Raw genomic sequence first — 13,547 nt, 5'->3', positions numbered from 1 at the left:
CTGCTGCGCTGGGAGGGGGGGAGCATCGCCTTCCTGTGGGGGGTCCCGGGGCTGTGGGGCGGGATCTTATGGAGGACGTGGACCAGGAGGGCTGCGGAGGAGGGGACGCGGCGCGGGGCACAGAGGGGCGGCCGATACCTGAGGCGAGGGTGCACTTCCGAGTGACACGGTTCATCATGGAGGCAGGTAACGGCGGCCAGGAGCGGGCAGGCGGGCCGCGGAGCTGTGGGCGCCCAGTGGACCCCGCGCTGAGGGAACCGGCTTCCGGGTGTCCGTGGCCCGGCGTACGAGGCCAAGCGAAGGGGCCGCGCTGAATGCGCCGCAGGCAGGTCCGGGAGGCCCAGCTGGGGTCCGTGGCCTCTGCCCGCCGTGCTGGGCATCGGGCGGGTAGGCAGACATGGCCTTGTCATTTCACGGTCGGGTAAGGACCCGAGGAGAGGACGTGCAGGGGGACGAGCCCGGAGTCCCTGCTGCCAGAGCTGCCTTCCAGCGCTTCCCCACACTGGGCCTCCCAGCGCCTTCGGGAGCCCCCTGGCTGGCCAGGCCCCCTCACACTGAGGACCTAGGGTGCAGGGCGCATTTTGACCTCCTCAAGGCGCCCACAGGATCGGCACAGATACTGTCCGAGGTGCTAGGACCCAGCCTAGCTAGAGCAGTTACTCCCCAGCCTTGCTCCTCTGTGTGCTGAGAGACAGCAAAGGCAAGGCCATGCCACAGGCGTGGGACCTACTGCAGGGCTGCTAATCCCGCTGAGTTGTGCGGTTCATTTCCAAGAGGAGCTGCGGTGTGTGCAAGCCAGGTGGGAGCGTCCACCCAGCTCCTGCCACCCATCCAACTGGCGAGGGGTCCACTCAGCCCAGGGCAGCCAGCTGCCCTTCGTGTGAAAGTGGGCCGGGCGCTGTGAGCAATATTGCCTGCCTGGCTGCTGTGGGAATGAGGGCCCATGCTAGGCTAGGTAATTGAAGCTTAAAACTTGAAGGGCTAAAAGCTATCAAAGTATCACTTTGAAGAGCTACTTTACAGAACATGCCTCAGCCGCCGCTGGGCCTCTGCGTCAGCCTGAGTGCTGGCTTTGCCACAGGTGTCCCCTTCTAGTCCCAGAACCTGGGACTGTGGCCTCATGGTGCAATGCGGGTTTTGCAGGTAGAATTCAGCATGTTAGCCTGGGGGATCTACCCCAGATTATGCAGTGGGTCTCACTACTCACCCCATCCTTAAAGGGAGAGGCAGGAAGAGAGGCAGGCAGAGAAGGCCACATGAGGGCCTTGAAAAGCAGAGGGAGCAGTTAGAAGATGCTGTGCTGCTGGCTGGGAAGGGGCCACAAGCCAGAGCCTGTGGGTGCCCCTCGAAGCCAGAAAGGGCCAGGAAGCAAACTTTCCTTGGAGTCTCCAGAGGAACCCAGAGCTTAGCGCCAAAGCCTCATTTCTGACTTCTGACCACCGGGATTGTAAGGGAAAGCGAGTGTGTTGTTTTCAGCCACCTTGTACTGTTTTGTCTCAGCAGCCGGAGGGATCTCACATGCCTAACATCATCGTGACTACTGAGTTCTGGCCCATCTCTACCTTCTCTTCTCAGTGTGTTCGATGTCACTCAGCCTTCTCTCGCTCACCCTGTCACTGTGGGCTTGTTTTGCTTCTGTGGCCCAAGGCAATGCTTCCCTTAGGAGCTGGGGACAGAGGGGGAGGTTGGCCATGGGCGTTGACCCCCTAAATCAGCCTGTGCCTGCGTGTTGCATTCTGACCTCCATCCATGCCCTGTTCTCTAGTGCCTTCTGTGGAGTGCCTGTCGCTTCCCCCGCTCTGCCCCCAGCAACCCTGGCAGTCAGCCAGGACTTCGGTAGGTGAGCTGCATTCTAGGGCCACCTCAAGTTAAGTGTTCGCTGAAGCAGCACAGGACACACAGTGCGCCATCACCGAGACCGGTGCTCATTGGCAGGTGTGTCAACCCTGCTTCTGTGTGGGCTGCAGAGCAGTCGCTGAGGCATGGCCTGCGGGCTGGGTGGACACTATATACTGCAGAGCCGGTGAATGGACGCTGTGTTCCAGCATTTGCACCGGGCCCCCAGGCTTATTGAGCCCAGGACTCCGAGCAGCACACCCACAGGTGGAGGGCAGCTGCTGCCAGAGGTCCAGGCCACTGCACCTTGCCGGAGCAGGCCCAGCCCCGCAGTGGGCCGGGAAGGCGCGGCATTGATGGGCCCTCACCTGCTTTCTCTCCACAGGTGTGAAGCTGGGGATGCACTCCATCCCCATCGCCACTGCCTGCACCATTTACCATAAGTTCTTCCACGAGACCCACCTGGGTGCCTACGACCCCTACCTGGTGGCCATGTCTTCCCTGTACCTGGCCGGCAAAGTGGAAGAGCAGCACCTGCGCACGCGTGACATCATTAACGTGTGCAACAGGTAACAGCCCGCGGGGCCTAGCCTGTGGGCTTCCTGGTGGCCACCCGAGTGGGAGGACAAAGGAGGCTCCCATGGGCCCTGCCTCTGGCCGTCGAGCTGAAAAGGGGGCTTCTGTGCGGGCCGCGAGCTGGAGCCAGACGCGCAGGCAGCACAGGCAGGAGGGCTGCGGCGGCCAAGCCAGGACGACGGGTCGTGCAGCCCGGGCAGGCGAGTGGACGCCTCAGAGGCCAGCGGGCGCGCAGTGAGGATGCCCGAGGGAGCCCAGGGAGCGTGGGGAAAGATGTGGTGAAGCGGATTTGCCTGGAATCTTAGACAGGATGCATCAGCCGGGGACACGGAGACAGAAAAGCCTGAGGGCACCTCCTCCCGCTGGGCTCCGTGGCCCCCAGGCCAGCCTGCGCCTGGGGTGGGCAGGGAGCCAGCCGGGCAGTCTCCCCTAGAGGCCGCGGAGCCACGTCAGAGCTGCTGAGGCACGTCTCGCCCTGCCAGGGCCCCCGGAAGCCAGGAGAAAGCGACCGGTGCAAAGTTACTAAGGAGTGATGTGTCTCAGCCTTCCAGGGACTCGAATCATTAGGAAAGCAGAGTATCGTGCGCTTTTCTCCTTTACTAAACAGCTAACAGGAAAAGCACTCGGCACCCCTGAACGTGCCAGGTTCAGGGCACTGCTAGAGGCACAGCCCAAACCAGGAGTGGGCCGCAGGAGGGGCTGGAGTCGCCCGCACTGCGAGGCCCAGCAGGGAGGCCCAGTGGAAGGGAAATTGCTCGTCAGAGGGGCCGCGGCGAGGTTTGGTGGGGAGCTGGAGACTGAGCGAAGAGCTGGCGAGGGTGAGTCATGGCAGAGAATTTCCATCACTCGTGATCTTGCAGAGGAGTGGTAGACATGCACGGTGTAATAAGCACAGAAAGATCTGAAATGAAGGAAAGACGATCGGGGAGCATAAAGCTCAATACATTGATTCTCCTCCATCCAGGGTATTGAACACTGGTCACTGGCCCAGAGTGGGGGGTCCTGGGCTTGGTCATCCCAGGGGAGGGAGACGGCTCCCAGTGCCAGGCTGCTTGTGTCAGGAGGCCCCTCCCCTCCCCTCTGCTGGCACTGTAGGGCCTCCAGCTCCTCTGGTGGCCACAGCCCACTTTGCATTTGGCGTCTTGCGTCTTGCGAGTGACACGGCCAGTGCATCAGGATGAAACCCGAAGCCTGCTCGGGTGCCTCCTGCCTTCTGCCGGCCCTCGATGCCCAGGCCCCATCCTGTCAGAGACAGATGCTAAGGCCCACGGGGGCCCCTCTGGCCCCTGGCACAGGCGCTGGTGGGGGGCTCAGGCGTTCGTGTTTGGGGCTCAGGCCCCAAGGGCGCATGGCCTGCGCCGCCCTTGCGTCAGCGGCGCCGTCTGCGCTCACAGGTACTTCCACCCGGGCAGCGAGCCCCTGGAGCTGGATGCGCGCTTCTGGGAGCTGCGGGACAGCATCGTGCAGTGCGAGCTGCTCGTGCTCAGGGCACTGCGCTTCCAGGTCTCCTTCCAGCACCCACACAAGGTACGTGTGCAGCGCGCGCAGCTCTGCCGCACCTCCGCTCCCTGGCAGAGCCCTTGCCAGCGCTTGGGGCACGCGAAGACGCACGGCCTCCGCGTCGGCCTGCAGGCCCCCGGGGATGTGCTCACGCGCTGCGCGCACTCCTGTGGCCTGGCTTGGCTCCTGAAGCCCCGCAGATCCACGGCCGCCTCTGGGCCGTGTGGCCAGTGGGGCCTGCTGGGACTTCTCCTCGGTAGGGCGGCCCAGCGGCCGTGAGGGGGAGCACGGGCGGGAGGCGCCATCCAGCCTGTGCTGTGTCGACGTCACGACAGCGTGGCTGAGCCCCAGCACCTCGCGGGAGGAGACGCGCCCGAGGCCGGGGCTCACCGGCTTGCCTTTGCAGCACCTGCTCCACTACCTGGTCGCCCTCAAGAACTGGCTGAATCGGCACAGCTGGCAGCGGACGCCCATCTCCGTCACCGCCTGGGCCCTGCTGCGGGACAGCTACCACGGGGCGCTGTGCCTGCGCTTCCGCGCGCCGCACATCGCCGTGGCTGTGCTGCACCTGGCGCTGCAGGTCTACGGCGTCGAGGTGCCCGCCGAGGCCGAGGCCGAGAAGCCGTGGTGGCAGGTGAGGCCCTGCTAGCGAGGCGGGGCTGCGTCCAGCCTGTGCGCTCGGGCCCAGTCTCTGCAGCGGGCTGTCCTGGTGCCAGGCTCGGCCGTGGGCTTGCACGCCCCTGGTGATGCTAGGAGCACTCCCCCACAGCCACCCCCCAGAAGTGCCAGCACTCGTGCGGATGTCCCGGGGCACCCCACGTGAGAGCGGAGCCCAGGGCAGCGGTCATCCCGTGGGTGGAGCAGCTGACAGGCTGGAGGGTATGGCCCTGGGTCGCAGGCGCCGGGCAGGTGACCACTAGGCACGCGGGTGGAGGGCAGGCGGCGGGCACATGGCAGGGGCTGGCGGGTAGGTGGGCAATGTGCGGCACGGGGGCGGACACTGGACAGACGGGTCCCCATCCCCTTGGGCCGCGAAGCCGAGTGCAAGCCCGTGTCCCAAGAGGAGGCCCCCAGCCATGTGCAGAGCGCCCCTGCCCTCGCTTGCCAGCCCCCGCAGCCAAGTCTCATGCTGGATGTGCCTGTGGCCACTGGCTGGGTCCCGCGGCCCGTGTCCTCGGGGCTCCCAGGCGTTGGGTGTCGGAAGCCTCCTCTCCCCAGGGCTCCCCACCCACGGAGTGCTGCAGAACCCTGCATCTCTTCGCTCCCTCATGGGTGCACAGTTGGCTCGCTTGTACCTTTTGGTCCTGGGCTACTTCTTAGTGGTCATCTCTCAGCTCGGTGTCTTGGGACACCCAGCTGAGCCAGCCTCGTAGTTTTGAAAGATTTCTCCATCTCCCGGGCCTGGGCTAGCCTGCCTGTCTTCCTGAGCTGGCAACAGGGATATCCAGGTCACGTGTGCCATGGGAGGTGGCGGCCAGCAGCGGAGTCCGGCTCCCATGGGGTGCCCTCAGTGGGGTGGTCAGTTCCACTTGTGGCCTGCACTCGCCCAAGGCCCTGTCACACCTTAGTCCCCCGGGCAGCAAGCCCTGGCCTGGAGGTGGGGGCCCACCGTTCACACAGGGCTCCTGGCTTGCTTGTGTAGTTTTCTCATACTTAGGGGCCCCCAAGAGCACCCCAAGGCTTGTCGACACGGTGAGTCAGGACTGGAGCACACAGGTCAGAGGCAGCTCAGCAGGGCCGTCGACTCTAGGAGCTAGCCCATCGGTCCTGGCGCCCCCACGCCGGGGCAACTCAAGTTGGCAGGCCACAGGACGCTCAGGGTGGCGGCCTGGGTGCCGGGAGTGGGTCCTGCGGCCTGCCGCGTCCTGTGCAGTGGGCCAGGCCTCCTGGAAAGCCAGGGCAGCCCAAGGGCCCCAGCAAGCACGTTGTCGGCATTGCTGCCCACAGGGCCCGAGGACCCAGACCAGCCCAGACCCCTTCGTGGGTGCTACGTTCCAGGGCCTCGAGGTGCGTCGGGCCCGCTGGGCCAGACTCTGCCTGCCCGTTGGCTTGGGCGGCCTCCTGTGGGTGCCCCAGAAGAGGGCGTGAACTGTCCAGCAGCCAGGGGTGCGTCTGGGGAGCAGGTGCTGAGCTCGGGTGGGTGTAGCATGTAGGTGACCAGGCCCGTAGTCTGTGGGGGTGCTTACCGCTGTGGGGTGCACAGGAAGCGGTCTCGCCCTGCAAATGGGACCCTGCCCTCTGCTTTCCCGAGGTCTCCTGGGAGTCTGGAGCAGACCATCCGGGGAGGGAGGGGCGGAGCTCCACACCCCGCTGTCCCAAGTCCCCCGCCTCGCCCATTCCCGTCTGGATCAAATGGTCACCGAGACCTCTTCCGTGGGGATCGCTCTCTGCTGTGCCTGCTCTGGGCAGCCTGGGCAGCCCGGCAGGACAGTCTCCACGCTCTGCTGGCCATGCCCCAGCCCGGTGACCCTGGCTGGACGGTGGAGCCGGAGGGGTCGCTGGAGCCTGCTTTCCTTCTCTCCAGGTGTTCAGCGAGGACCTGACGAAGCCAGTCGTTGACGACATTGTGTCTGATCTCGTTCGGATTTACACCATGGACATGGAGCTCCCCTGAGGCCTGGCCCTGGCCTGCCCACGAGAAGCTGGAAGCCTGGCCCCCAGGGCGGCCGGGAGCAAGGCTCTGTGCTCTGGGGGTCCGATGACCGAGTCTGCTCCTGTCCTTTGCCACCTCCGCCTGCAGTGAGCCAGGGCGTCGTGAGGAGGAAAAGGCATCCGGGGCATCGGGAGGCTCACAGCAGCAAGATGTGTGTGGCATAGACACGTTCTATTTTGTGTAATGAAAGGTGGTTCAAGCAAATCAGTAGACTCTGTCTTTGCTCTGGAGCTTGTGCTGCACCTCGGGATGCCCCTGAAAGACGCGGTCCCCTCACATGCTTGGGCTGTGATCCTGCGCTGGCTTCTGAGCGGGCAGCAGCGTGTCCTGCCCTGGCACAGCCTTTGCAAAGGGGGTTAGGGAGCATCATTTGGGTCCAGAAACTCAGACCTGACCACGACCTACTAGAACGCACTAAGAAGTTGTAAGGTCTTCTGAAGGTGGGAGCAGTGAGCCTGGAAGCGGGGTGCAGAGAATCTCGGGGGCCCAGCATCCCAACTTCCACCACAGTGAACTTCTTCACAAGGCAGGCTTGTGGTTGGGGAACAGACCCGTCGGGGTGCTCCTGGGGTGCACGCGTGGGGCCGATGAGTCCATCCTTTGGGAGAGGGGGCGTGGGGCTGGGGACTGTCCTGGGTGCTCCCTGGCATGTGGGAAGCCCATGCCAGGGGATCCAGGCTCTGGACACTGGCTGCGAGGCCCTCTGGCACCTGTGTGAGGGTGGGGGCTGGAAGGCCCGTAGGCTGTGAGGGTGCTTACCCTGATGGGGTGCATAGGAAGGGGTCACACCCTGATGACAAGGTAGGCAGTGGGCCTGCTTCAGTTGCCGGGATGAGACCACTGAGACGCTTCTCGGGCTCCCTGACCAGCCTTTATTTCCCGGAGCTTGTCTGTCTGCAGGATGTGCAACACCCCCCACCACCATGTTGGGGCACCCCTGCGGCACCTGCGCACTTTGAGGCCACCCACGCTCCAGCACGCGTTCAGCTCTGTGTTGCTGAGTGCCACCCTCAGCCGGGGGCACAGCGTAAGGCCAGTGGACTCCATGTCCCGCCCTCCGCCTGGGGAGGCCTAGAGCAGAGAGCCACCAAGAAAGAGCCACGGTCGCGCAGTGAGGGCACCCAGGAGGAAAGGCGTGTCTGGGCTGACACAGCGGCGCGCTTCAGAAAGGACGGGTACTGGGCACCAGACGCCCTCTTCGGGCAGGCTGGGCGCTGGCCGCCTGGCTCTAAACCCTTGCCGATCCTTGACATCTGTTTGACTGTGGACATCACCAAGCCACATTTCAGAGTGGCCGGGGGCGACGCGGTTGTTGACACGGGCGGTCTAGGTGAGCGCTGGGTCCTTCCCGCACGGAGGCGCCTCTGCGGCCATCTCCTGCTGGGAGAGCTCCGAGAGGCACCTGGTGAGTGAGGCAGGGCTCCCACTAGCATAGTCCCGGCCTCTAGAACTTTCCCCGGGCCGGGCTGCGGAGGCGCTGGCTGCTCTGGGAGGGGTCGCCAACGCGGGAGAGGCGTCCTTGTCACAGTGGAAGAAGCAGTGGTGATGCCAACTTCTGTGCTGTGTTTTAGTACAGAAGAAAGAGGCCGCTGTTCCGGCGGCCCGCACTGCCGTGAGCGCGTCTGGCCGTGTCCCGCCAGGGCATCTGACCCCGTAGGCCAGAACCCGGCCCCCTTCCCCAGGGCTGACCCCGCTGCTCCGGGCCCCCAGGAAGCGGGGCAGGGCAGCCCTCTGTTCTGGTCAGAGTGCAGCGACCATAAGCACACACCGGCTGTGGCGGACTGCAGGGGCTTTTCGTTGTCTACAGAGAAATCTCGGTCTACTCTGACTTATGCAGTCCATAAGATTCTTTCATCTTTTAACAGGCGGATCCTGTAAAGCGCAGCTAACGGCCAAGTCATTCCAGCGCCGCTAGCGAGAGCCCCCGACGTGCCGGCCCTTGCCTGCACTCACAGCGCCCTTGTCTGACCCCACAGCCCTGCAGAAAGGCAGCCTGGGGCGAGCAGCAGGGTCGGGGCAGCAAGACGCGGCTCATCTGCAGTTTCAACATTTCCGGTTTTATTTCTGTTTAGGAACACAGAGGCCCTCAGCCCGCCTTTCTGTTGCAAGGACATTAGGGAACAATTTACAAACAGGTAACATTCTCAGTGTGCCCTTTGGAAGAAAGGGATGGCTTTAAGTGACCCGCAGCCACCGTTTCAGAGCGGGAGTCCATAGACCGGACACTCCCCGGCTCGGGCTGCCCCGCTCCTGCTGGCGACGGGCAGCCTTGGTCTTGACTCCACACAGCCCACTGGCTGCCTTCAGGCCCAGCTGCAGGGAGACACCGAGGCTTCCATCCTGGCCTCTGCCCCTGGCGCCCGGCCGGGTACCCGCAGCCCAGGCCCACGGGACCTGTGTGCGCCAGGGTGGCATCCCGACCGCCTCCCGGCAAACATGACACTGGTGACTTTGGAAGGTGAAAGAATGTCCTGGGCCAAGAGCCGCCCCTTGGTCAGTGTCCCTGCGGGGTCTGCTATTGCCTCTGGTCAGAAGAGGCTCGCCTTTCTCGGCGTCCTTGGTGGCAGCCGAAGTTGGGGCCCTCCGTCTCCTAGTCAGTGCTCTCAGGGGAAACCAAGGCTTGGCGTGCCGGGTGTGTGGACCTCAGAGGGGTGGCTGAAGGACGGGCGGCTGCCCTGATGCTGCAGCAGGTGCTTTGGGGGTGGGTGCTTGTCCTTGAAGCAGCGCACAGGGCTGAAAGGGCACTTGGGGGTGCCTCAGCCACAGCTGCTTGCCATCTGCCAAAGCAAGGGGGTGCGGTGGGAGGTGCCCCGGGGTCTGCACTGTGCGGTCAGCTGTGGCCTCGGTGACGCCAGTCTGCCTGGACTCACCTGGGCTGGCCCCGGGGTCCAGGCCCTCCCAGGCAGAATCCAGGAATGGCAATTGAAACCAAAGGAAACTGAAAACGCCCCTCGCCCTGCTGGCAGGGTCATTCTTATCAATGCTTTGGTATTTTCTTTTTCAAATGGAAAATTCCACAGAAAGCCCCTCCCCCATAGTTAGGGGTCTCAAGGTACAAATGTTCAGATTGTAACCGCTGGGGGCTCTAACCCCCCCAGGCCTGCTCAGGACATATAGACAACATCCCCAGGACCTGGGAAGCATGGGTGGGGGGCGTTGGGGGTGCTTCCCCAAGCAGAGATTAGGGACTAAAATATAGTAACCAAAGAGTATACACTGTAATGAAAACCCCGGTAAGAGGGATGCAAGTGTGATAAAGAGTTCCTTATTCTTGAAACACTCCTGGCCCTCTGTGTGCGTGCGTGCGTGCGTGCGTGCGTGCGTACGCAGGCGGCTCGCGGGGGCTCTCTGGGGGGGTCATCCTTCGTGGCCTGCAGGACTCGGCGGAGCCGGTTGCTCCTCAGCGAGGCCCACGAAGCTCTCCCCGAGCCCCCAGCAGCTGCTGCCCCGGCGCGCTGCCCTCATGCGGCTTTCCGTGGACTCAAACTTTGTTTTAAAAAAGCTTTGATAGAAAAGGGGGGAAACAGCGCCTCTCGCTTGATTCCTCCTCCTCCTCGCCCTGGTAAGAAGCCGCCGGGGCTCGATGCCGGGGCTTCTTGTCAGCGCCTGCCAAGCAAAGTCTGCAGCTGCTGGCCCGGCGTGCATTGCGAGCGTCAAGAGCGGGGCGGCTCACAGGGACGTCTCCACGCTGTGCAGCGGGCTCCCGGGCCTGGAAGAAAACGCTGACGAGGTAGCTGACTGGGCGCCGTGCGTGGTCAGGTAGATGCCGCTGTCTATGGCGTTGTTGTTCTGGTTGGGGGACGGGGGCGGGGGGGCCCGCAGACGCTCCTCGTTCTCATCCACGTCAGTGTCATCGATGAGCGGGATGTTGTGGGTGTAGTCGTTGATGAGGAACTCGGGTGTCGCCATGAAGAGATGCACAGAGGCCTTGGCATCGGGTTTCTCCAGGCCTCCATAGAGGGAGCTACGGAATGCTTTCACCACTCGGATCTGGAGCAGAAGTGGGGTGCGGGATCGGGAGGGAGCGGGGAAGGAGAGAGGCAGTTAATGTCTGGCCAGTGCTGGAATGTTCCACCCTGCACTGTGGTGAGGGCCTTCGGGATCGGGCCTTTCTTTCGGTCTGGGCCTCAGTCTCCTCACCTGAGGCGCGGGGCCAGTGGCTCCCTGCAGCCACGCCCGGCTGCGCCCTGCCTGGCAGCACAGGTTCAGGGCCCCGGGTGCTCTGCCAAGTCTTCTTTCGCTGCTGCTACAACTGCAGCATGACTGCCGGAGAGCGGCTCGCCACTGTCTCCTACCACGTAAGCTGAAATACTGTCTTTCCTCTGGAAACACACTGCTCTGTCCCCTCAGGCTTCATGGCCTCTGCAACCCCCTGCTGCTAGGCCCACACACCACTTCTGTGTGTTCCTCTTATCTGAGGCTTCAGAGGCACTCAACACAGCTGACGACCTTCTTTCTGGAAACTTCTGTCTACCCTGACATTGCCCCTGGCCTGCTACCTGTGTCATTGGCTGCTCTGGCCTCATGGCCTCCACTGCTCCTTGTTCAGTCCCAGGGTATCCCCGAGCTACCTCCCTGCCTAGCTATACCCAAGGCCCGGCCCAGCAGTTCATCTGGCTACAATCACAGAGTGTGGCCCGCCCAGGCCCCTCCTCAGAGCCTTAGGCCTCGAAGACTGGAAACAGCCCACCCCCGCCAAGCTTCTCTGGCTCAGGTGTCCTGGCCGCTGCGGCGGTGTCTCACGTGTGGGGACAGGCCCCCACTGCTCAGCTGGCTGTGTCTGACTGGACTGTGACCTCCTGGCCCCGTGTCACCCGCCAGCAGCAGCCCTCTCGCTGCTACCCACACCTGAAGGCTTTCTCTCCCTCCTCACCTCTCCTCTCCAGCCTCTTCCCCTCTCCTTGTCTCCAGTCTCTGGCCTCATTTCCCACAAGAAGTGCAACTTTGAGCAGCCCCGGCATCTGCCACAGTCTCCTTCTACTCGGGCTCTTTGACGCCTGTGCCCTGGTGGTCCTCACCTCACTCCAACTCCAGCCCCTGACACCAGCCCACCCCCTTCAGGCAAGAGCTGAGCTCAGGTGGCCTTGGATCCTCTGCTTCCTCCTTCATCCTCACACGGTGTTCTCGTCATTTGACCCACTAGCCGCCAGTCGCGGCCACTCCTTGCTCCCTCCCTGCCCCAGCCAATGCTCCATCCTGCTTCTAGAAGCCAAAGCGGATGGACGGGCCTTTGCTAGGCTCCACACCAGCCTGCTGGCCTTAAGAGGGAAGCAGTTCAGCTTCCTCCCTGCAGGGGGAAGTGGAGAGACTGCTCCATCCCTACTTACCACCCCCTGTGCCAGGTGGGCATCTTCTAGTCACGTCCAGACCTGTGGCTCTAGGGCTGGATATTCTTGCTTTAGTCAAGATGCTGGCAAACTGTGGCCCCAGGCTAACTCTGGCTCTTTGTGTGGTTTTTAATCAAGTTTTATTGGCACACAGTCACGCCCATTCATTCGTGCCTTCTCCATGGTTCTCTTCCCTTCCGGGGGCAGAGTTGCACAGTTGTTATGGGGTCCTGGCCTGAAAAGCTAAACGTAGCCTCACTGCCTGGCTCACTAGAACTTCGCCACCCCTAGTCTGGGCCACAAATACAGCTGTTCCCACTGACACTAACTCCCTTCCGACTGGGCCGCGTGACTGGCGCCGCAAGTACCAGCGAGCCTCACGGCCTCGACAGCAAACAGGCCAAAGAGCCGGCTGGAGGCGGCGTTTTCTAACTGCACCTGTGAAGTGCGGTGAGGCTCCTCTCTGAACTTGGCAAAGCCGCACGTTCTAGATTGTCGATGGCCAACTGTTCCCACCAAATTCGCTCAGATTAGCCTCTGAAACAGGGGTAACGCAGATCTGAGGATTATTTGATGTTTTTAATGACAACCACCTCATTCCCTTCTTTGGGTGGCCAGGACAGATGGTGCCTCATTTGTCCAGCCTCTTCCTGTGTCCTGGGGCCCTGCACCCTCCTAGCTCTTTTTCTGGCTACCGAAATTTGGCCCTGATCCCCCCACTTTGCAGGTGGGGCCTGCGAACATTCTAGCACGTGGTAGAGCAGGTCTGGGGCCCAACTGCGGGTGCTTACGCCAATCTGAGCAAATGGTGAGCCCTGAGTCTACTTCAGAATAACAAAAAGTAATCCAGTGGGGGAGCCTGAGGACTCTGGGGAGCCCCAGGAGGGTGGGGCCAGACCTGCCCTCGCAGTGTCCTCTGGCCGCTTATCTGGCCCTGCAGCCCTTGCCAGCTGCAGCCGCACTTGTCTCCTGCCCGGGTTCCGGGGCACCTCCTTAGCCTCCACATGTGCCCAGCCAGGCGGGGCCTGGTGCCATCTGCACCAGCACTCACCCACTTCCTGGCTGCGCTCCTGGGACTTGTCCCTCCTCTGTGTCTACCCGCATGCTGCCTGTGCCGGAAAAACCCCACCTGCCGGCTAGCAAGCTCCGTGTCTCCATCGCCAGACTTGGGGCTCCCTGCGCCGATTGCACACCCCCACTTTGCTGTATGATCTGTGTCCAACTTAGCTGGCCTCGGGCCCCTTCACTGCTCCCGGCGCCCAGCCAGTCCCGGCTGTCCTCAAAGGACAGGTCGATGGAGACCCCCCAGTCTGCTGCCCCTGACCTCTACATCTTTCAGCCCACTTCGCCCTTCCAGCTGAAAGCTGGGGCGCATCAGTGCCCCCCATGGAGCCTGGCTCGCTGGTGGCAGTGGTGTCCTGCTTCTTCCCCAAACACTCAAGTGCTGAGCCCCCTGCCTCAGGTGTCTGCACTGGCTGTTCTGTCTGAGGAGGGCTCTCCCTCACCTCCTCAGGCAACCGACACACAGCGCTCTGCACCACCCCGCAAGGCTTGCCTCCAAGCACCCCACACCCGCATGTCTGTTCCTTTTGCGCGGAACTAAGGCCCCCCGAGGGTCACCAGAGTCTTCAGATCCAGCTCGGGACACAGAGCCT

At 62.9% G+C, this 13,547-nt stretch overlaps 2 protein-coding genes across 7 annotated transcripts in view; one reads left to right on the top strand and one right to left on the bottom strand.

Moving 5' to 3' along the window:
* The first annotated feature begins 7 nt into the window (after positions 1-7).
* FAM58A (family with sequence similarity 58, member A) lies at positions 8-6,771 on the top strand. 5 transcript variants are annotated; one of them, XM_012734453.1, is made up of 6 exons: positions 8-186; positions 1,766-1,840; positions 2,222-2,405; positions 3,807-3,939; positions 4,319-4,546; positions 6,437-6,771. In XM_012734453.1, exons 1-6 carry the CDS (start codon positions 69-71, stop codon positions 6,524-6,526), a joined length of 828 nt encoding a protein of 275 aa, XP_012589907.1. In that variant the 5' UTR covers positions 8-68; the 3' UTR covers positions 6,527-6,771. The 5 variants fall into 5 exon arrangements, with proteins under 5 accessions (XP_012589907.1, XP_004695240.1, XP_012589909.1 ...); XM_012734455.1 differs by lacking the exon at positions 1,766-1,840 and adding an exon at positions 1,504-1,574 and having other exon boundaries at positions 123-186; XM_012734454.1 differs by lacking the exon at positions 1,766-1,840 and adding an exon at positions 1,501-1,574 and having other exon boundaries at positions 124-186.
* A 1,830-nt stretch (positions 6,772-8,601) lies between these two features.
* Positions 8,602-13,547, bottom strand: part of ATP2B3 (ATPase, Ca++ transporting, plasma membrane 3) — a 48,425-nt gene continuing 43,479 nt past the window's right edge. For both annotated transcript variants that reach the window (XM_012734487.1, XM_004695209.2), the window contains one exon: positions 8,602-10,555. In XM_012734487.1, coding sequence (XP_012589941.1) covers positions 10,235-10,555 — 321 coding nt within the window. In that variant the 3' untranslated portion in view covers positions 8,602-10,234. The remainder of the gene's footprint in view (positions 10,556-13,547) is intronic.

This window comes from Condylura cristata, unplaced genomic scaffold (genome assembly GCF_000260355.1).
Source record: "Condylura cristata isolate star-nosed mole 26May11 unplaced genomic scaffold, ConCri1.0 scaffold00057, whole genome shotgun sequence".
Taxonomy (NCBI): domain Eukaryota; kingdom Metazoa; phylum Chordata; class Mammalia; order Eulipotyphla; family Talpidae; genus Condylura; species Condylura cristata.
Note: the sequence above shows the minus strand (reverse complement) of the source record. Positions and strands in the feature narration are given on the sequence as shown.